This window comes from Aethalodelphis obliquidens, unplaced genomic scaffold, assembly GCF_003676395.1.
Source record: "Aethalodelphis obliquidens isolate GAN/ISIS:26980383/991018 unplaced genomic scaffold, ASM367639v1 scaffold2, whole genome shotgun sequence".
Taxonomy (NCBI): domain Eukaryota; kingdom Metazoa; phylum Chordata; class Mammalia; order Artiodactyla; family Delphinidae; genus Aethalodelphis; species Aethalodelphis obliquidens.
The window spans coordinates 32,288,719-32,312,911 of NW_020837946.1; the positions used below are offsets into that span (position 1 = coordinate 32,288,719).

Here is a 24,193-nt window from a genome sequence, read left to right on the forward strand (position 1 = left end):
AGTAAGGTAGATAGCTAGTGGGAAGCAGCCGCATGGCACAGGGATATTGGCTTGGTGCTTTGTGACAGCCTGGAGGGGTAGGATAGGGAGGGTGGGAGGGAGGGAGACGCAAGAGGGAAGACATATGGGAACATATGTTTATGTATGACTGATTCACTTTGTTATAAAGCAGAAACTAACACACCATTGTAAAGCAATTATACCCCAATAAAGATGTTAAAAAATTAAATTAAATTAAATTAAAAAAAAATACTGAACAGTACAAAAACAACAGCAGGGAACATCATTCTCCCCAAATCAACTCCTGCGTATTAGCAGCTTCCAGAAGAATAAAAGAAACCAAATACATAGTCCTAAGAAAGTCCATGAATAAAAGGCTTTGTTCTTAGAGAAAATTAAATAAATTATTGAATTTTGGTTTTAATTAGTCAATGAATTATTAAGCTTTGCTCCTAATGAAAATTCAGTGACTATTCAGACTATCACTGAGAGTTGAGTGGTTCATTGTTTTTTTTTGTTGTTTTTTTTTTTTTGGTTCATTGTTTTTGACTTGTACAGTAATACAGGTTAGTGTAAAGAAAATTAATACGTAGAAAACAATAAATAACTTAAAAATAAATGAAAATATAGAAATTAATTTAAATCACCCTAAATTCAACCTAGTAGCAGTAATTACTGATAACATTTTTTTTAATAGAGCTTTTCATGTTTTTCTATAGGCATGTGTATCCATGTATATGTGTACATACATGTGTGCATAAAGGTATACTTTGGACAATATATTAATACTCTACAAACTGTTCTGTATACTGGTTTTTTTCACTTACCATCTGTTATGGGTTGAATTGTGCCCCCCCCAAAGGATCTTGAAGTTTTAACCCCCAGTGCCTGTGAATGTGACCTCATTTGGGAATAGGTTCTTGCAGATAATCAGTTTAAGATATGCACATTAGGGTGGGCCTTAATCCAATACCACTGTGTCCTTATAAAAAGGGGAAATTTGGACACTGAAACACACACACAAACATATACACACACAGGGATACCTCATTATAAACATGAAGGCAGAGATTGGGGTGATAAGTGTACAAGCCAAGGAACACCAGCGATTACCAGCAAACTACTAGCAGCTAGGAAAGAGGCATAAAACAGATTTCCCTCACAGCCCCCAGAAGGATCCAACTCTGCTGGCAACTTGATCTTGGGCAACAGCCTCCAGAACTGTGAGACAATAAATTTCTGTGTTTAAGCCACCAAGTTTGTGCTAGCTCTAGCAAACCATCTCCCCATGTCAGTAAATAAATGTCTTTGCCACCTTAATGTTTTCATTCTAATCCATTGTACGGATTTACGATCATTCAAATAATCCTCTACTACTGGACGTTTAAGTATTTTCCAATTTCTGCTACAATAAACAATGCTTCAACAGCCACCTCTGTATATACATCTATTGCCATTTGACTTCCTTAGATATGAAATTTCTGAGTTAAGAAGTAGTTTTTAAGCTTTTGCTTTATATGGCCATGCTGCCCTGGAGAAAGCCTGTATCAGCTTACAGTCTTACCAGCAATCTCTAAGTGTCCATTTCCCATACTTTGGACTGTACTAAGTGTTGTCATTTTATAAAACCTCTGTCAGTCTAACAGGTAAAAAATAACTCAACATTGCTTTAATTGGCTTATTTTGTTCTAATTATTGGTAGGGTTTAAACAAGTTTCAAATATTTAATGGCCATTTACATGTTTTCCACAATGTACTGCATGTTCACTTCTTTAGCCATTTTTCTACTGGGGCTTGTATCTTTTCCTTAATAATGTGTAAGAGCTTTTGTACATAGCTGGTTTTTAAATGAAATCCAGGGTATATATTTCCTCAGTTCTAAGTTATAGGTAGTCAGTTTTCTGGTGACCTTTCTTCTGTGAGATATTACATGTTCAAAAAAAAAAAAAACAAACCTATAAATGGTATTCCTAAACATTGGACCTATAAATGGTATTCCTAAATTTGGACCATTTGGGTCCAAATTTAGGACCCAAATGGTATCCTAAAAACCTATTAGGACAATCTGTGACTTATCAGAGACTTTAACTGTAACTATCTCCCCACAGTACCAGATTATTACTGATTATGCAACTAACTGTGGAAATGCTTTCAGCCTATGCTGGTAAAGCCTTTTTTTTCCCCCTTTTTAGCCATGAGCATAAAAATTTTATTATCAATATTGTCATTTGTATCACAGAACTGTGTTGTGATTTGCTCATCCATTTGTTTTACACAGTACTCTACAAAACAATGCAAATATTAGAAATGATTCATGGAGGTTTTTACTCGACATACATATCTAGTACATCTGCTAGAGGCTTATATGACTCTCTTTTAGTTTATGAATCTTGACTATGTGTATTAGATGGGAATTCTAACAATCTGTTGATGAGCTTCACTTGATAGTATTAAACCAATGAGTTCAATAATTTTGGCTATTATTACTAAGCTGTCAATTAAGAGGGTTCTGGAAAACTGTCATAAATTCTAAAATCCAGAAAATACTTCTTAAATCAGAGTTTAACCCAAAAGTCATAGGAGCATATGGGGCTGAAGCACACAGAAGAGAGAAGTTACACTCACAGAACTAAAGTGGACGTTTACACACAGCCTTTGAGCAGAGACGGTCAGGGCAAGAAGGAACCAGAACTCACAGGATGAGGTTTGAGAGGATTAGAGAAGAGTCAGAATACAGAATTTAGATTTGGACCAAAATAAAAATAAAAAAGGCAAAAGAGGCCTTCCCTGGTGGCGCAGTGGTTGAGAGTCCACCTGCCAATGCAGGGGACATGGGTTCGTGCCCTGGTCCGGGAAGATCCCACGTGCCGTGGAGCGGCTGGGCCCATAAGCAATGGCCGCTGAGCCTGCGCGTCCGGAGCCTGTGCTCCGCAACAGGAGAGGCCACAACAGTGACAGGCCCACGTACCGCAAAAATAAATAAATTAATTAAAAAAAAAAAAAAAAGGCAAAAGATTTATTGTGTCAATATGAAGTACAGCTTATTCTGGAGTGGTAACTCTGATAAACAGCCCTGTTCTCTTAAAGAAAAACCATTAGTAGGGAGGAAGAGGATGCTCTGACTACAGCTCTCTTCAATCATGTTCTTACTGATTAAATATTAATTGGTATTTCTGACTAATGAGTAAGCTAAGTAACTGGCTTGTGCTACGGGGTTGAAAACATAAACCTGAAACACATTTCTCATGTATGGACCCAGTCTGTGAACCAAAGCTTGAAAATATGATGGCAAGAAATGTGAAAACTGGTAAATAATTTTCCACTTTGATTTGCCGTTGATCAGATAGGAGGAGAAAAAAACGCAATACAGAGCAAGGACAAAAAAGATTGAAAATTTGGGAAAGAGAGCCTACGATTAAAGATTAAAGAAGCTAGAATTACTTAGCTTGAAGCAGAGAAGAAAGACTAATTAAGGCTTTTAACAATAAAGATTACTGAAAAGCATAATCACTGAAAGCAAAGCAAAGAGAAATAGGTAAAATTCCCTGGAGCTATACAATTAAATACAAAGATTCTTACAGACAAATGTTAGGTGTTTAAACAGAACAGAAAGAAAGGTTCTGACTGGTGAATGCTTAGACAGAGGCAACATAACTGCTTTCAGGTAGGACATTCAGGTGTGACAGGACCAGCTATGACGACCCAAGCAGGCAGCCTGAGAGGTCCAGAGAACATGATGATACAACACAGTACTGACTGGGACTTCCCTGGTGGTCCAGTGGTTAAGACTCCGCACTCCCAACGTAGGGGGCCTGGGTTCAATCCCTGGTCAGGGAACTAGATTCTGCATGCCACAACTAAAGATCCCGCATACTGCAACTAAAGGTCCCGCACGCTACAATGAAGATCTCGTGTGCCACAACTAAGACCTGGCACAGCCAAATAAATATTTAAAACAAAACAAAACCAAACAGTACTGACAATAATGAGAAGGTGGAAATTTGATATACAGATGTCCTGATGGCCCTGTGAATAATGGCTATCAGTTAGAAATAGGAACTGGAAAGGAGAAAGACTAATCAGCCGCTGGCCATGGTTAAAGGCCTTGTTTGCTTAGTTTTTGGAAGCAAAACTGTGCAAAGGAGCCAACATGTTAATTAATGCTTCCGGTAAACTCAACAAGCCAGCCTCAAATCTTGAATGAAAAGTGTGAGTTTCAAACAGAATTGAAGAATAAGGAAAATATGGCATTAAGCATTTACTGAATGTAATTTTTTAAAAGTAGATACTGTAGGATGAGTCAAAATGGCACCCTCTTAAGATTTATCAGTTATTCTACAACTCAAAAAAGTCACAAAAGTCTTATAATGAGCAGTCTGAACATTTTTAGGAGGAATGAACAAAGTTACAGAAGGTGAGAAGGAAAAGAAAAGAAACCTGACCAAGTAGCTATTACATGCTAAATACTCTTAAGCCCTTGAAAAAGTATGTCCTCATCTGTACGATGTCTGGAATCTGTTTAAAAATAATCCAGAGAGAAAATAGGGGAGGTAAGTCGGGGTATAGATAAAGTAAGATTGCGTCTAATTTGCCAACTGTTAAAGTTTGGTGATGAGAATACAGATGTTCATTATACTATTCTATTTTCATTGAAATTTTTCATGACTTTTACACTAATTATTAGAGAAATGCAAATCAAAACTACAGTGATGTATCACCTCACACCAGTTAGAATGGGCATCATCAGAAAATCTACAAACAACAAATGCTGGAGAGGGTGTGGAGAAAAGGGAACCCTCTTGCACTGTTGGTGGGAATGTAAATTGGTACAGCCACTATGGAGAACAGTATGGAGGTTCCTTAAAAAACTAAAAATAGAACTACCATATGACTCAGAAATCCCACTACTGGGCATATACCTGAGAAAACCACAATTCAAAAAGACACATGCACCCCAGTGTTCACTGCAGCACTATTTACAGTAGCCAGGTCATGGAAGCAACCTAAATGCCCATCGACAGACGAATGGATAAAGATGATGTGGTACATATATACAATGGAGTATTACTCAGCCATAAAAAGGAACGAAATTGGGTCATTTGTAGAGATGTGGATGGATCTAGAGACTGTCATACAGAGTACAGTAAGTCAGAAAGAGAAAAACAAATATCATATATTAACGCATATATGTGGAACCTAGAAAAATGGTACAGATGAACCGGTTTGCAGGGCAGAAATAGAGACACAAATGTAGAGAACAAATGTATGGACACCAAGGGGGGAAAGTGGGGTGGAGGGGTGATGAATTGGGAGATTGGGTTTGACACGTATACACTGATGTGTATAAAATGGATGACTAACGAGAAACTGCTGTATAGAAAAATAAATAAAATAAAATTCAAAAATTCAAAAAAAATTTTTTTCCATGGTTTTAAAAATTATTTACCATATACAATGTGAAAGTCAGTGGGGTGTATTTGTGTACTTGTGAGTGAATGTGGGTTTAATCTATATAGAACAGTAAGGACTCCTACGTAACCCTTCAAATGGGACAGATATAGGCCCATCAACTATAAAAACCCTGCATGAAAGAAGAAACGCATTAACTAAATCGGAAGCATTAATAAGGAGGTGTAGTTTCAGAGGAGCAGGAAAAATGTAAGAGAGAAGAAAATTTAACAGAACAGAAGAACGCTGGGAGGTGGGGGGAGCAGCAAACAAACAGCAGGAAAACCTACTTCTCAAACAAAGGAAGGAAAGGTATTTTTTTGAGTAGTTACTGTGTTCTAAGACCTGTTGTTAGGTATTTTACATCATGACCTCATATAATCCTCACAGCGAATTTGTAACGTGGATGCTATTATCCTCAATTTAAGATGAGGCAATAGGACCTCCCTGGCGGTCCAGTGGTTAAGACTCTGTGCTTCTAACGCAAGGGGCACAGGTTTGACCCCTGGTCGGGAAATTAAGGGATCCCTGCAGAGTAGCCAAAAAAAAAAGAGGCAATAAAAGCTCACAAAGGCCAAGTAACACACAAAGAATCATGCAGATACTAAATGACAGAAATAAGATTCAAAGCCTTTTGCCCAAGCTTAAAGTCTCTGCTCTATACAATACTACTACTTCCCAAGAAGCTACATTAAACATACAACAAAATAAAAACTTTCTTCGAGGTACACAGATTACAGGAAAGGGGAAGGAAAACACAATATAAGAAGGGAGATAAGAAAGTCAATTTAATTTTGTTATGTAAGTATGGCCAGGTTGTCATGGTAGTAAAGAGAGTGAATGGCAGAGGGTAGGTAACTAAACTGGATATTGGAAGACGAGCTGGACAGGAGTTAGCTGAGGAGAAAATAGCAAGAACAGACCCACAGAGATAAGAGAAGAGACTACGAATTGAGGACCTGTAAGTTGGTCGGTATTCATTCACTGATTTAATAAATATTTACTGAGGGCCTACTCTACACCAAGACCCACAGATACAGTAGAAATCAAAACAGAATAGTGTCTCCCTCCGTGGAGCATACAGCTTAGGAAAGATTATTCAAAGAATTACACATAATATAATTACAAATTAGGACGTGTTGCAAAGGAAAAGCAAAGGGTGTTATGACAGCATCTAAAAGGGGGACCTTCCTAGGGACAGTGGGATGATCAGAGATGGCTTCCCTGGGGAAGTGACATCTAAACTGAGCTGAAGAATAAACATGCATTAACTAGGTGTGTGGATGGTTAGATGAGACAATCCAGGCAACAGGAACAGCATATACAGAGCCCTTGAGATAGCAGAGAACAAGGTACAGAACTAAGAGAAAACCAGGGTGGCTAGAGTATAAGCACAAATGAGAAAGTGGGAAACGAGGCTGGAAAAGTAGGCAGGCCAAACCACATACGGTCTTTAAGATGACATTCAAGACTTCGGAGTTTGTCCCAAGAGCAAAGGGAAGCCACTGGAGGTTTTTGATCAGGGACTGATAAAATAAGAATTGTATTTTGAAAGTGTCTGTTCTCAGGGGTTATGAACATCCAGTCCATAGATACCAAAGGGCCTGTGCATAGAATCCAGGAGTCCATGAACTTGGATGAAGGGGGAAAAAATCTTTATTTTTCACTAACCTCTAAATAAAATTTAGCACTTCTTTCTGAATATAGGCCTTTTAACTTTGTCGCAATACAAATCTCAAATACGTTCACATTATATTTTGGTTATTGTAAAACTCTCAAAATAATGGTTTTGTCTCTCATAACATCATTACTTTAAAATTGTGGAAGTTTGAGGAAGCATTGCTAGATCTTGTTATGTAATACATTAACAATAAAGCACTGATATTATAATATCACAAGTTTTTTAAAAATAACATTTTGATAACTATATTGGTTTCCTTTGTAGTTACACATTTCCAAATGCTATTCTCCGAAGGAGTCTGTAGGTTTCACCACAACTGCAAGGGGTACATGTCTTAAAAGAAGCCTAAGAATCCCTAACAGAGGGTAGAAATTGGGGAAGGGCAGAGAGAAGGCAGAGAAACAAGCAATCCACATAAGACGATGGAAGCTTAAACCAGGATGGGAGCAGTGCTGGTGGAGTAGAGCAATTTGAAAGATATTCAGAAGGTAAAAGTGACATTAGAGACTCTTTTCAAATGTAATTTTCTAAGAATATTTACTGTTATAAAAATACTTATCATATAATGGTAAATAAAAATGCAGTCTAAAACTATCTCTACAGTATAATGCTGATTGAAATTCTACTGTACACAGAAATGACTGGAATGATGCAAAGTATTTTAAAATGTTAAACATGGTTATCACCGGGGAATGAACAGCAGTAAAAATGTTTATTTTTTTCCTTAGGACTTCTCTAAATGTTTCCATATTTTATAAAGTGACTAGCGGAAAAAGCATAATTTTAGTTATTTTTGGAAATTTTCTTCTCTTTTCTTTTCTCTTTTTCTTTTTGGCCGAGCCACAGGGCACGCAGGACCTTAGTTCCCCGACCAGGGATGGAACCTCGAAGCCATGCTCACCCCACCCTCACCCCACGGCCGCAGTGCAAGTGCAGAGCCTTCGCCTGGACGGCCAGGGAAGTCCCTGCAAATTTTTTAATGATGGGGAAACGCTTACGATACGTTTTATAGTGAAAAAGTATATAAAATTGTACATACAATATGATCTCAACCATATAAAAAATCTATAGTCAAATTATGAGTGATTTCTTTACACTATCAGATTTTCCACGTTTTCTTTAGCAACCATATATTACTTTTATAAATTACATTATTTTTAAATGTCACAAATGGATAGATTAGCTTTGGACAGAAGAAAGGATTCTTCAAGATTTAAAATAAGAAAAAAGAACCAAGGTTTGTGATGGACAGAGTCTACTGGTGGGGGAACAGGCTACTGAGGGAGTTCACACGTAAAGGACTCCATAGTCTCAGCAAAGCAGGAGGCTAGGACATCTACAGCAAGCAAAGGGGTTGGTAGGACTGGCAGTACTAGAATAAGGGTGAAGGTCTCCAACAGCCCTGTGGGAGCACAGGGAACTGTGAGGCAGTGCACAGGGCTTGGCTAAGGGTCTTTAGAAACAAAAAGGAAACGGTATGGATTAGTATTGTTCTCAACCTTTGTAAATGATTTGATGAGCTTCTTAAAAATGTCAGGTGCCCCTCCCAGTGATTCAGTTTGTCCAAGTAAAGGCCCAGTAATCTGCACCTTAAACAAGAGGGAGTGTTTCAGGTGAGTTCAGACCATATTTTAGGAAATGCTGGTTTAGTCTGGTCTGAAAACAATGGACAAGTCTACTGATACATAAAATGTCTTCAGGTTCTCTCTGCTCCCATCATTCCAACTTACATAGGGAGTCTAGATGTTAAGATTTTTGCTTTGTTTTTGTTTCGTTTTAGAATTTCAGGAGAATAAAAATCAGCTTAGAGGGACTTCCCTGGCGGTTCTGTGGTTAAGGCTATGCGCTTCCACTGCAGGGAGCATGGATTCAACCCCTGGTAGGGAACTAAGATCCCACAAACCTTGCAGTGCGGCCCGCCCCGGCAAAAAAAGAGTAAAATTCAGCTTCGAAAGACAGGTAAGAAAAGAGTAGGAAAAACAAAGACACACTAATAGTTAAAATATACAGACGGTCCCCGACATACAATTTTTCAACGTTACCATGGCGCAAAAGCCATAAGCGTTCAGTAGAAACGGTCCTCTGAACTTATCTTGATCTTCTACTGGGCTAGCGTATGAAGTACGACACTTTGTGACGCTGGCAGCGACAGCAGCCGTAGCCCACAGCCAGCCATGGGACCATGACAGCAAAGAGCCCATAAGCTTACAACCATTCTGTACCCAGACAACAATCTATTTCTCACTTTCTGTACAGTGTTCAATAAATTACACGAGCTAGTCAACACTCTATTATAAAATAGGCTTAGTGTGAGATGATTGTGCCCAACTGCAGGCTAACATAAGTGTTCTGAGTATGTTTAAAGCAGGCTAGGCTAAGCTATGATGTCCAGGAGGTTAGGTGTATTTAAATGCATTTTCAACTTATGATATTTTTCAACTCACGATGTGTTTATCAGGACATAACCCCATTGTAACTCGAGGAAGATCCATATACTATTATCTGTATGATAGAACTCCAGGACAAACTACCTTACCTTTAGCAGGAGAGCAAAATTACTCCGCAGAGAATTAGTCACACCATTTTCATACAATTTTTTCCTCATGAGGTTTTCACTCACATTCCCACTCTCAGACTGATACCTTAATAATGACTTTAGCATGGTTTCAAAAGGGTCCGCTGAAACAGACAAATTAAACATTTCAAAGGCAAAGTAATCACTCAAAAAAAAAAAAAAAAAAGTCTCCAGCAAAAGAACAGAGATCAGGGAGGTACAGGACTGTAGCCAAGAGACTATGAACTTTTTTTCACAACTCCCTTGTGTTTCCTAAATGTGAACACTTCAAGAGGCAATAAAAATTGGCAAGAAAGGGCGCAGTGGTTGACAGTCCACCTGCCGATGCAGGGGACACGGGTTCGTGCCCCGGTCCGGGAAGATCCCACGTGCCGCAGAGCAGCTGGGCCGGTGAGCCATGGCCACTGAGCCTGCGTGTCCGGAGCCTGTGCTCCACAACGGGAAAGGCCACAACAGTGAGAGGCCCATGTACCACAAAAAAAAAAAAAAAAATGGCAAGAAAACAATATTCTGACTGGGAATTTCACTGTAAATCATTAATATTTACATAAATTTTCTACTCACATGACAGCAATATCTTTCACTTTGTAAAAAAAAAAAAATCACACCACTGATTTTTAAAGCAAAACTGATTTTGTGTATGTAACTGTCAAGTATTACAGTTAAAATTATTTAGTTGAATCCAAAAATTTCTTTTCTTTCCTCCTTCATTCATTTTTAAGTGTTTCTTGTTTCCTGTTTTTTTTTGGCGGCAACGCTGTGAGGCTCGCAGGACCTTAGTTGCCCAACCAGGGATCAAACCCAGGCCCCGTGCAGTGGAAGCACAGAGTGCTAACCACTGGATCGCCAGAGAATTCCATAAGTGTTTCTTTAATGACTGTATTGTTTCCACATACGCAAAAATACACTGTCATTGTAAATAATTAAAACAACGTAAATACATAGAAAATAAATTCATCTAAATCTCACCACACAGATAGCCACTGTTAAATATCTGAGATTTTTTTTTTTTTACAGCTGTTAACATTTCTCACCAGAGAGAGACAGACAGAAAAATCTGTCAGATTTTGCAAAGAATTACAGTCCCTTCTTTCAGAGCACGTCTCTCAGTTCATTAGTGTGATCATTCGAACACCATTTACATGCTCCCCCACTTCCCCAGCACTAGACTATAAATTCCACAGGAGCAGAGGCCATGTCTGGTTATACCCATCTTTGCATTTCTTAACGGAGCCATCCTTCCACGTTGCGGAAATTTTGTAATTAAGAAAACAGACCCATGGGCTTCCCTGGTGGCGCAGTGGTTGAGAGTCCGCCTGCCGATGCAAGGGACACAGGTTCGTGCCCCGGTCCAGGAAGATCCCACATGCTGCGGAGCGGCTGGGCCCGTGAGCCATGGTCGCTGAGCCTGCGCGTCCGGAGCCTGTGCTCCGCAACAGGAAAGGCCACAACAGTGAGAGGCCCGCGTACCGCAAAAAAAGAAAAAAAGAAAAAAAAGAAAACAGACCCAGCCCAGAGAGCCTAGCTTCAAGTCCCAGCTCCATCACTAATTAGTTGTGTGACTTTGGGCAAATGACTTAGCCTCTCTGTACATCAGTTTTCTCTTCTGTAAAGTGGGGATAATCATAATACGTACTTCATAAGGTGTTCTGAGGATTAAATCAGTTAACGTGTGTAAGGTCTTACAATAGTGCTGGCATATAGAAATTGCTATATGAGTATCTGAAGAACAAAATAAAATAAACCTATATCATCATATTAACGCCTGAATGTATCCTTTAATGCAGCCATTAAAAATTTTTAAGTTTTAAGTTTTTATTATGAATAATACTAATGTCTTTTCTCATCTATGTGATTATCAGCTTATGATAATTCCTTAAGATAAGTCAAAGGTCACTGCCAACCTTCTCTCCAGATAGTTTGTAAAACATTTATACTCCATGTTTCTCCATTCCCTCACCAACAATGAGTTTTGCCAACATTTTTCATCTCTTCTAGTCAGATAAGTGAAAATCTCATATTTATTTGCATCCCACTGATTATTAGTGAGGTTGAAATCTTTTAATTTGCTTATTGGCTATTTTTATTTCTTCTTTTTTAATTACCTTGTTTTTGCCCATTTTTCCACAATTGCCTTTTATTTTCTTATTAGTTTTCATTTACTTTATATATATATAGGTGGTAAACAGTTCCCCCATCTCTCTTTTAAACTTCTTCATGGTACCTTTTTATTTTACAGAAATATAGTATGTGGCCAACATTTTCCTATCTCTCTTTTTCATGGTGTTTTTTATTGTACTGAAATTTTTTCATTTTTATGTAGACAGATTTACCCATCTTGTGATTGATGGCTCTTAGATCTTGTGTCAGGGTACAAAAGGGCTTATCAACAACCCCCTCAAAAAAATTTAAGATTTAACCATTTTTTCTTCTATTACTTTTATGACTCCAAATTTTAATCATTTCTAATTTATTTTGATATAAAGAGTGAGACAGGGACTGAGATTTATTTTTTCCAAATAGCTAACTAGTTTTCCCAAACCATTTATTACCTTTCCCTTTTATCATAAAATGCTACCTTTATCATATATACTCGGTTTGTCTACTGGGCTACCTACTCCATTCCATCAATCCGTCTAGTCCTATCACAGTACAAGATTCTTTAAGTTAATCAAGTTTTATAATACACTGTTCGACCTGATGGTACAAGAATCTCCCGCACTAATGTTCTTTCTAGATGTTTCTTAACTGCTCTTGTACCTTTACTCTTTCAGACGTACCCTGGAACTAGCTATTCAGGTTCCAAAAAAATCCTGTTGGCATTTACACTGGATTTTTTTCATACATATCTATAAACTGAAGGAAGAAAATAATCATTTTACAATACTGTGTCTTAAATGAAGTAATTAATATAAAGACTTCAGCACAATGTCTGGCACATAATACAAAGTATTTAATAAATGTTAGCTATTCCTAAGAACAATGTATGGCTCTTCATTTATAGACATCTACTCTAATTAAAAAGAAAATTAAACTTACATGTCTTATTGGGGTTGATATGCTGCTTTAGCACATCAACACTGCCCAAACTAACCACAAGGCGCCTGCCAAACCAGAAAGAGACCACAGGCCCATATCTCTCATGCAAATTAACCAGGAACTCGTGCAAACTTCCACTGTTCACAATATCTGGAAGATTACCATCTCTGAAAAAAGAGCAACATTTGACAAAATAATCAATTTAACATGGAAGAATCAGAAAAACAATACTAGTTGATTCTGAATTAACTGTGTCAACAGATGAGAGCAAAAATACACAAAATTCAAATTACTGCAAAATCCAAAACTGAATTATATTTGACTTCTCTCTTTCGGTAGTTACATTTGGATATGGATTTGTCTGATATTTTGAGAATTCATAACACTTCACACCAAATAAAAAAGCTACACGAGGAACATCTGACTTAGACACTGGAAAACTATCCAATTTTTGCAGCAACTCATTCTGAGATAGCAATGGACACCATCATTGGCTATTAAATCACAGGCTAATTTAAATCAGCTATGGCAACTTTTTCTTATTTCCTTCTATCTTAATCCTTTCTTTCTATTTTCAACACTCTCTGGCTAACAGAAGTGAAAGAAATTAAAGGTTTTGATTTATACAGGCTTCCTTTCTGTTCTTAACAAAGTTTAGGTAGTATGCCCAGAGATAAGTTTAGAGAAAACAAAGGAATGAAATAAACTGAGTAACCTAAAGATACGGTTTAGTTTTGATCCAAAATTAAGAGTTGACTCTACTTGATTTAAAAAAACAACAACTCACTTTTCTTCTGTTGGAGTAATCCCTGGAATTCCTGCAGCTTGTCTGGAAGCCTTAGGGAAAAAATTTTAAAAAGTTTAGTATGATGAATTATCACATATCCCATAAGTCAGATGCATTTTCCCAAGACATCTGCAGGACCTTAAATGATGGTTTTCCAAATTGGTTGAATCTCAGAGATTATTTCTATATTAAAATACAAAAACTGGATTCTTTGTATTGAAAAGCATTATCCTAATATTCCTCCTCTCTATCAACTAAACTAAGGTGTTTGAAGAATTTAACATCCATTCTTCATCAATTAATACATAATCAAGTACATTTTTCTTTGTTCTGAGACTACATATGGTCCCATCTGGCTTGGCTTTTAAAAAAAAAAATCAATGTCATGATTATAATAGTTTCATTCCTAAAATAGTTCTCCTCTTTCTAGTCAAAGAATTTACCAAAATACAATGTGATATTCATCATTTGCTTTAATGCAGTTATTATTATCAGGGTCATACAGTCAGAAAGGTGTCTGGTATAGAAGTAAATAACAAAATAATTCATAGCAAATTGTTAAAGTGACAAGCTCTGAAGAACGAACTATGAAAAAGTTGGGGGAATTTTCATGTTTTACAATTTTGTACTGGGTTTATGGTCGCTGGGTTTAGAGGTTAGTGTCTTTTTTTTATTTTACAACAAGCGTATTACTTTTATAATAAGATATCTTGTAAAACTATTTTTAAATAAACTAAATATTTATAGGAAAAATAACCTAAAATAGTCAACTCCAGAATCAATTCTGAATTTTGTCAATGATTTTAGCTAGTACTAATCAGAGTTTATTTGTCTGACATTCTGCCCTTTTCCCCCCTACTTAACATTATACAAATAAATGAATATTTATTTATTTGAACATTTAAAGGCTAAACAGTGTTCCACTATGTATCCAGAATTGTGTAATCATCTTCCTGCTATAGTGTTATAAAACATCTAGGCTATTTCTTTCTTTCATTTTCTCATTGTTATAGGTAGTGCCATGAAAATCTTTATACAACTTTACTTTTTTCCTCCTTTGGGGTATGTATGCCAAAAGAGAGATACTAGGTTGAATTATACTAACTGAAGAGTTTAACAGTTTGTACTAAATCCTATAAGAATACTATCTAGGGGCTTCCCTGGTGGTGCAGTGGTTAAGAATCTGCTTGCCAATGAAGGGGACACGGGTTCAAGCTCTGGTCTGGGAAGATCCCACATGCTGTGGAGCAACTAAGCCCGTGCACCACAGCTACTGAGCCTGCGCTCTACAGCCCGTGAGCCACAACTACTGAGCCTGTGTGCCACAACTACTGAAGCCCACGCACCTAGAGCCCGTGCTCTGCAGAAAGAGAAGCCACCGCAATGAGAAGCCTGTGCACCACAATGAAGAGTAGACCCCAGTCGCCGCAACTAGAGAAAGCCCATGCGCAGCAACATAGACCCAACGCGGCCAAAAATAAATAAATAAAAATAAATTTAAAACAAACAAAAAAAAGTAGCAGTCTGAAGTGATAATCTTTCCAAAACAAAAAAATACTATCTAGGTAATAGTATGTGCAACTTGCATTTAACTGATGACAATGAAACCTACAATGTAAAATTTTATCCTACAGTCTCATCAATAATGGAAACTTGTCAAGTTTGATATTATAAAAAGTGGGGAAAAGGATGGAAGGAACTCAATTAGAAAAAGAAAAAGTCAGTCATATAAAAAAAGCCAACTTTTTATTTTCTAGGTTGAAATTATTGACTGAAACAAGTTTCCTGACTTCTCTTTAAACATGGTAGATTGATAACACTCATCAATTATCTCTTCCTGAAATCCCACAAAATGAAAGTGAAGATATAAAAAAGGAGAAAATACCGATAAAGAGAATGGGAGAGGAGACAACAGTGGACGAACGATCCAACCAATTTTTTTGGAAGTGTTAAGCTGTTGGAGTAGTGATTAATTGACGTAGTTGTGAGGCCTCCTCTGGGGGTCTGCAGAGGAGAATTTCCACAAGAAGCAATCAGATTTGCACTCAGTAACCAGAAAGGCAGGGTAAGACGCAAGATTTTAACAATTAGCAAAAAGCCAGTATACAGATCCCTCAGACACCATTCTTGTGATTACCATCCTTCTGGAAAGAGACCTTGAGACTACAGATTCAGGAACAACCGGCTGGTGGGTGGTGGCCCCTATAATTCTAAGGGAAAATTATTCCCAACTTAGAATTTTACACTAAGCCAAACTATCATTCAAGTGTGAAGCTAGAACAGAAAGATTTTCACACAAGCAAGGCCTCAAAAAATGTATTTTCCTCAGAAGTCTGTGCGCTTTGCATAAGACAGCTCCTACACCAACCTCCACCCTTCAAGAGGAGAAATGAAGAGTGAGCCCCAGAACACCAGGCAAAATGCTCTCCTGCCCTTTACTATATCCACATCTTCCACATAGCTAAATTGATGAGATCCCCAAATTGGCATGCACCTGGCAAGACCCTGCCAAACTTCCTGATAATCGTAGCCTCACCACTATCTACCTTAAGACCATCCAGAATGTTACTATGACCTTTTTCCTTACCTACATTAGACACCACACTAAGCCCAGGACTACCATCCCCAGGTCTTCCCTCGTCCCCCAGACTCCTATTCCTACAGAAGTTTATCTTCTTTCCCGACCCATCTGTCCCCAACTCAAAACTCCACCCGATCTCAGCCACTCATTCCTATGGTTGTACACTAGGTCTTGACATTACCAATAACTTCACCATCTCCAGAGTTTTAACATCAAGCATCCAAATCTCCAAGCACCTCCTATTTTTCCTTTTCACTATTTTTAACATCTTGACTCCAAAAACTATTTTTACCCCAAAAGAACTTTTAACCCACCCACTCATATACTCATTTTCCACTCTCTCCAGCTGAGATTCCATGGTCCATTATAACCACTCCCTTGCCCTATATCCTTTTGTCAAAACCACCTAGTAAAACACCAATTCTAATTAAACCCAATATTCTGTCAACTGCCCCTGATTCCACACAGATGAAGAAAAACTGCTGGAAGGGCTTCCCTGGTGGCGCAATGGTTGAGAGTCCGCCTGCCGATGCAGGGGACATGGGTTCGTGCCCCGGTCCGGGAGGAACCCACGTGCCGCAGAGCGGCTGGGCCCGTGAGCCACGGCCGCTGAGCCTGCGCTTCCGGAGCCTGTGCTCCGCAACGGGAGCGGCCACAACAGTGAGAGGCCCGCGTACCGCAAATTAAAAAAAAAACTGCTGGGGAAAAACACACCCATAATGACTAGTCTTATTTTAATTTCATGACCCTCAAGTGAGTTGCCTGGTAATCTCATTTCCCTACTCCCGCACTCTCCTAACCTTCCAGATGGCTATTTCTCAGAAAATAAGATTCACTGAAAGTTCCAGATTGTGCAATTGCAATACTCCAATCCAACCCATTTACCAGCGAGAATATTTAAGGTGTTCTGTCATTGCCAGCGATGTGTTTGGCACTGTGCTGCTGCTTTACAACTTCTTCTACAAAACCACCACCTTGCTTTGCAGATGAACCCCTCATCCATTAGTTCCTTTGTTTTCAGAACCACCTTCTGAGGTTGAAGAAGGCAAGAAGAGAAAGAAGGCCGGAAGGAGATTTCAGAGATAAAGCACTAGGCTAGGTGAAGCTCACAGCTAACCTCCCCCTGCACAGAGCTCCTTCCACGACCGCTTTATTTAGCCCGTGAGGCCCTGCAAGGAGCAAGACCCGGTCTGGACCTTAAGGACTTTGGATTTCAGGAATGAAAGTCGAAAGACAGATGGAAGAGTAGACGACAAAAGAAACACTGGGGGAGAATCCTTGGGAAAGGGGAAAGGCGTGGAGCAGCCTGGAGTTTCCTCCCAGGCACACTAGAAAATGGAACTGGAGTGGGCAGAGTTATTGCCCGAAAGCCACCAAAGCGCTTCAGACCCGCCCTTAACAGTGGCGTGGCGAGGGCAGGCGCAGGGAAGCCGGACCCGCGGACCAGCCCTCAGCCCCCGGCGGCCGTATCCGCGCTGAACCACCTGCCCGCCTCACTCGGCGTCGGAAAGCGGCCGTGTGGCCCGCGCCGCTCAGTCCTCAGCGCCAGCCCCGCGCGCGCCCGCGAAGCGTCACATGCCCCGGAGCTGGACTGAGCCGGAACCGCAGCAGGAGCCCTCCCCGCACCCCCTCCGGGCCCGCCCCCTGCGGCCCGCCGCGGGCAGGGCGACGTGGATGCGGGGGAGACCGAGGCCGAGCCGGCGGTTACCGGATAGAGGTAGAGCACGGCTCCCACCAACGCCAGCAAGAAGGTAACGGCGAAGATCGCGAAGTCCAACATGGCTCCTCCGCCAGGCAGCCACGTTTTGGTTCCACACTCGGCAGCAGCGCCTCAGCGGGCTGGGACCCGCGCAACGGAGGGGTGTGCGGGGGCGCCCGCGGGACGAGCGAACGAATGGGCCGCTGGGGGCGTGGCCTGGGCCGCCAGGGCTGGCGAGGGGAGCAAGGGAGCGCGGAGGAGCTCTGGGAGATGGGAGCCGCGCCCCGGGGCGGGATTCCGGCGGACGCGACTCCTGGCACGCCCGAGACTCCAGACACGCCCACGACTCCGGGATCGAGTTGTTGGGGAAGGAGGAACCCTGGCTTGGAGAAAACATTAGGAGTTATCATCGCTGTGCCCCGACCAACACTTTTCCAAATAGATTTAAAATATATGTAATAACAAAATCTAACTGAACTTTATTGCACATGTCTGGGTGTTCTATAATAATCTAGTGGTGTTTGGATCAAATATAAAATATAGATGCATAATTCACACATTATATATTTATTTCATAAAATTTATTTTTCTTCCCTTTACTTCAGAAGAATCTCTTTTTAAAGTCAAGATTTTTGACATCATTTGTCTTCTGTCTGCAGAAATGCCAAATTATCCTGTCTTCGGTCATTGTGGTTCTTGGATAGATTTTTTTAAAACAATCTCAGGCTTATTGAAACATAATTTATGTATAGAATAGTTTTTTTAATTCTTTCAAATTGAAGAAATTTTGCTCTGTTGAGGCAGTAGCAACTGGAATTATCAATAAAATTTTTAAAGTAATCTTTAGCTTCAGAAATGAACAATGACTTTTATCTATTGTGTTCAACTGTAATGGAGTTGTTGCATATGGTAACATTGTTATGCAGCAAATATTATAAAACAGTTTAAATTTATCATAACAATTGTATCACTTATATTGTGATTCTCACCATCTCTTAAAGCGATAACTAGATCTGTAGGGTAATATAAAGAAGTGGTACCACACTTTACTCACATCATATCTAGACCTACATATATATTATTTTAAAAGAAACAGTAATTTAATATGGAAAAGTGTTCCTAAGCTGCCAATTGCAACCACCGTGGTCACCACAATAATTGTTGAGTACTTCCAGTCCACTAATGGAACCCTAAGAGAAGAAATAATGTTTCATTATGCAAAAATCTATTGTGTTTCTACTGAGAACGAAGATTGGCTAAAGTAATTTATCTATTTTTATCGACTTGCTCAAGCTCAAATACTCTTTCCACTGTTATATTCTCCTCCAGTTTTATAGCAGCACAGCCTACAAACCTTTATAGCATTTAGATGCAGTCACATTTTATAATATTTCAAAGATATAGAATGTGAGATATGAAGAATTTCCCTGGAGCCTGAGCAGTATTAGCTATGAGAATGGATGTTAACAGTTTTGTTGACCACAAAATCCTGATTAACCACCAAATCCTGACTGACCATCGAATACTGATTTGCCCATGCGTTCTTTAACTTTTTTATGGATTTGTGATATGTGGGTAACTCCCAAGCATGGGCCTGTCTTGCTCTGCTCTATAGGTGGTACTGTCCATATAAAAGGACACTCAGTGGGTTCCCTAGCCCTCTGATCCAAATTCTGGTTGGATTTGGCCAACGGGAAATAGCATAAGATGAGAGGATGAGAGGAAAGTAAAGTCAAGATAGTCATTCTACTGTCTTTCATGCTGTGGACTCACTGTTTACCATAGCTCCTGTCCTATGGCCCTTCCCATACAGATACCCTTTCTAGGAAATGGAACTCCCTTCTTGCCACTTCAGGCTTAGGGTTGGTGATGGCTCACCTCTGCTGCTAGTCTTGGAGCACTGAAACCTTGTGGTTTCCTTAAACCTTTCCCACACCTTCATAAATATTTCCTTTACTGAACTCTCTTTTAATTACTGGTTTCAGCATGCCATCTGTCTCCTGCTGGGACTCTGATCCACATGGTAATTATTATTGCCATTAAAATGCCTGTTTGGTGGGTGCAAATTTTTTTTCTCAATTCTAATGAATAAGGATAATCAGATACAGTTTGCCTTTACCTAGTAGAGACAGCATTACACCATCAGTGTTTTACTCCAGGACTTCGTCAGTTCTCCTCTGTGACATAATAAGATAAAATTTCTAACTTATTTGTAATGGTATTCCACACAATATCTTGCTTGTCCATTACTCTGATGACATACTATTGAGACCTGGTGAGCATAAAGTAGAAATTTCCTAGATGCCTTAGTAAAATAATACATGCCAGAAGGTCAGAGAGAAATCTCAAAAAATATTTAGGAGTCTGTCATATTGATAAAGTTCCTACAGGTTGAGTGTATGGGGTACTTGCGCATTGTATCAGCAGAGTCTGAGATGGAGTTTAAGATGCAAGATATGTAGTAAGGATTAATACATGTGAAGGAAGGAATCTGGATTGGGCAGAAAGAGAAGTGGAACTATGATGCAGGCCCAACAACTCCTAGACCAACGTAGTGGGGAGTTTGGAATGAGAATTACCCACGATGATTGGGCTTTGCTGGGCCTTTTTCCACACACCCACCTTACTCTCTTCCTGAGAAAAAACTTGGAAGGGAAGTTAGCCTCTGTAGTTTTTCTGAGGGCCACAACTGATACTTATTATCTTCTTTCTCCGCTATCCATGGTAGATTCTCTTCACTCAGCTACCAAGTCTTGAGGCTTGATTAGTCTGGAAGAATGACTGGATTATTCTGAACTGCCTGAGTACCTGGTAATCATGTACTTCTCAGACTATGGTTTTTCTCTTTGCAGTCACAATTGGGCAAAGAAGTACAAAGTAGTGCCCAAGTAAATCTCCTGGGTTCTACACTATTACATATTCCATTGTGTAATGGCAGCTGTACCTCTTCCTAATTATCCAGGTCACATCGGCAAGCTATTCTGATGCTTTATCTGATGGCAGCTTGTGGGTGATGTATGTGATATGACCAGTGAGTTCCATTGTCATGGGCTCCCTCCAGCACTTATTTACTGTAAAGTGGGTCCTTTGGTCTGAGGTGATGTTATGTGGAATCCCTTGCCAATGAATCAAATACTCCACTGCCCTTAAGATAATGGTGCTGGTTAAGGCCCTGTAGACATAAAGGGCAAACCATGTACATAAAATACATGTCTGTTCCTATGAGAATGAACTTGCCCTTCCAGAATGGAAAGGGCCCAAAATACATAACTTGCCAGCATGTGGCCCATTGGTCTCCTTGAGGAATTGGGCACTAAGCATTTATCTTTGTTGTTGGTAAATTGGACATTCAGTGGTAGCAATAGCTAGACCAGCCTTGGTAAGTGGAGGGTTCATGCTGTTAAGCCCATGGATAGTCTCCATTTCTGCCATTGTGGCTCCTTTGTTCATGTACCTACCCATTGCACCGGCCCTGGAGTGGCCAGTGCAGGGACTACCTGACATGAATTGGATTGGTTGTTTAGTCCACTTGATTGTTTAATGCCTCTTTCATGGTGGGTGCTAATATGTGACTCAAAGATTTTCACACTTCTTTCCCACTCTCATATGTCCATGTACCTACCTCTATCCCAGACCTTCTTGTCTCCAATCTTAAAATCTTTTTCCATTCATGTCTCTCAGCAGCTGGCCAGGCCTTTCATCACTTCCCATGATTCCATATATATGTATATATTCTAACTTTGGGTCTCTTATCTTTCCACACAAAGTAAATTACATGGTGCACCACAAAGATCTGCCCATGGAGGTGGTTTTCCCTTGCCACTGTTTTTCAAAACCACCCATAAGTAAGGCTTCAATGCTACCCATTTTTGGCTTTCCCCACATACTGAGCCATCCCATCTGTAAACGAAGCTTGGTCTTTTTCTTCCTCCTCCATCTGATCATACAAGATCACTTATAAAACCAAATGTGTTAGCTGAGGAAGGGGCACTGGTACGACAGTGGTGGATACTCTGGGGATCTGGGCTACTTGCTCATGCAGCTTATGTCTTCCCTATGGTCCTTAAGACGTGGTGGTCTGACAAGGCCTAGCGGATGATAGGCAGTGTTGGGAAACTGAGTCTCTTAAGAGCAAGGTATTAACTGCCATTTTGTTCTGGACGTATCTTTTCAAGGATGTTTGTACAGCGAACTACTTGGAAGGCAGAAATAGTCTCCTTCTGGAATAGAAGGCAGGTTTGCTTCCTCATCAGTATTAATGTTTCCCTCCAGGGCAAAGGTCAGGAAGGTGTGCTTGCAGCCCATTATAAAAGATTCAGCTTTCCTAAACTCAGATTTTTTAGCTGTGACATCAGATTGTAAAATGTATTCTTATGAGTTCATCTGCAAGTTTATAGTTGTAGGTTTTACATTTAGGTCTATAATTTGCTTCAAGTGAATAAATCATCAGTTCCAGCATCATTTGTTGAAAAGACTGTTCTTTCCTCATTTAATTATTTTGGCACATCTGTAGAAAATCAATTCATCATATATATGGCCACATCTAAAGGCCTTCTATTTACTCCTTTTGACCTACATGTTTATCCTTATGCTGGATAATCCACAATGTCTGATTCCTGTAGCTCTAATTCTTGAAATCCGAGTTAAGTCTTCCAACCTTGTTCTTTTTCAAATTGTTTTGACATTGTGTCCTTTGCATTTCCCTATAAAATTTAGAATCAGCCTTTCAGTTTCTTCAAATCTATTTTTTATTCCATTTTCCAGCCATATTCTGTAGTTTCAGTGTACATGTCCTGCAAATATTTTATTTCCTAAGTATTTAATATTTTCAAGATATTGTAAACTGTATTGTTTTGAATTACAATTTTTATTGCTAGAATACAGAAATATGATCTATTTTTGTATTTCACCTTGTATCTTGTGACTTTGTTTGGCTCATTTATTACATAAGTTCTACTGTTTTGTGTACATAGATATCTTAGAATTTTCTACATGCTTGTTAACCACAAAAGGATATTTTTACTGTCTCCTTTCCAATATGTATGCTGTTTTATTTCTTGCATTATTGCACTAGCTAGAGTCTCCAGTACAATGTTGAATAATAGTGAGAATAGGTATTCTTACCTTATTCCTAATTTAGGAAGAATTCAGTCTTTTACATTAAATATTATGTTAGCTATAGGTTTTTCATAAATATACTTTATTACGAATGTTTTCTATTTTCAGTCTACTGAGAATTATCTTAAACAGGTGACATTTTAAACATTAACCCAATCTTAAATTCATGGGATGAACCACACTTGGTCATGAGGCATTATACTTCTTAAACACTGCTAGAAATGATCTGCTAATATTCACTTAAGGATTTTCGTGTCATGGTTCAAGATAGATAATGGATTGTAGTTTTTTTATTTTAGTTTTGGGAAGATGAGGGTGATGGGTAGAATTACATCTCTCTCAATATTTTTCTCTCTTGCATGCAGGATCCTAAATCCTAAATTTCCCCCATTTTTTCCTCTTTCACCGACTAGTCTACAAAGCAATTGCATTTCTACATTCTTCTTAAGAATGTCTTCTGAGATTGCCATGTCAAATCCTGCACACTAAGTCCACTTTTTGTATGCAGTACTCTGATCCACTCAAACTCTTGTTCAGTATTTTTGCACTTAGGATGGGCTTTCTCTTTCTGGGAGTCTTTTTTTTTTATAGCTCAATCTTAGGTTCTCTAATCAACTACCCTCAAGTTTTTCTGGACTCTCCTTGCTTTCTGTAAAGGCTTACTATAGAAACTTAAGAGATAGCTCTGTTGGAATTTGCTTTTTATATTTCTATTTTTATGTAATTTGATGTTTGTCGTGTTATCTGTCTTCTTGATATCTTGAAGGCATGGGATATTTGAGGATACATTTGTTTTTGTTTATCTGTATAGTTTTTTGGAGGACATGTGGAGAGATTTAGACTTAGGTACCTATCATTATCTTAGGCACCCTGTAAGTCTAGATTCATCCAGTTTGAATCCATTAATTTTCCACCTTCCAAAATTGTACTGATTATCTTCTCTATTTTCTTTGTCCTTTTAGGCTTACGCCCTCATCCTTGTAGGTTTATGCCTTCACTGTTGTTCTGCCAGAACTCTAATATGGAGCAAACTAAAATACAGTTACTTACATTCAATCTGTTACCCTTATCCACAAACGTAAAGTGTATAGGATAGGAATAGGTCAACATCTACACTGTCAAAGTTGATGAGTAAAAGATTTTAACTGTGAAAGGAAATAAGTGTTTTTAAAAAAACCAATCTAATGTATTATTTGATTAGCTACAAATGGAGATTTCTAGCTCATAACCATGTTTCTGAGGTGGCTTTAAAATGAAAGGCTTAA

The 24,193-nt window shown here is 39.1% G+C and overlaps 1 protein-coding gene across 6 annotated transcripts in view; it reads right to left on the bottom strand.

Annotated features, from left to right (window-relative positions):
• CYP20A1 (cytochrome P450 family 20 subfamily A member 1) overlaps positions 1–18,429 on the bottom strand; it is an 81,326-nt gene extending 62,897 nt beyond the window's left edge. The window contains exons 1-4 of one of the 6 annotated variants that reach the window (XM_027123687.1): positions 17,820–18,016; positions 13,531–13,580; positions 12,744–12,910; positions 9,666–9,808 (exon numbers count right to left, since the gene is read on the bottom strand). In XM_027123687.1, coding sequence (XP_026979488.1) covers positions 9,666–9,808; positions 12,744–12,910; positions 13,531–13,580; positions 17,820–17,891 — 432 coding nt within the window. In that variant the 5' untranslated portion in view covers positions 17,892–18,016. Of the gene's footprint in view, positions 1–9,665; positions 9,809–12,743; positions 12,911–13,530; positions 13,581–17,819 lie in introns of all 6 variants that reach the window. The other 5 variants (XM_027123701.1, XM_027123698.1, XM_027123710.1 and 2 more) reach the window with 5 other exon arrangements.
• Between the last annotated feature and the right edge of the window lie 5,764 nt (positions 18,430–24,193).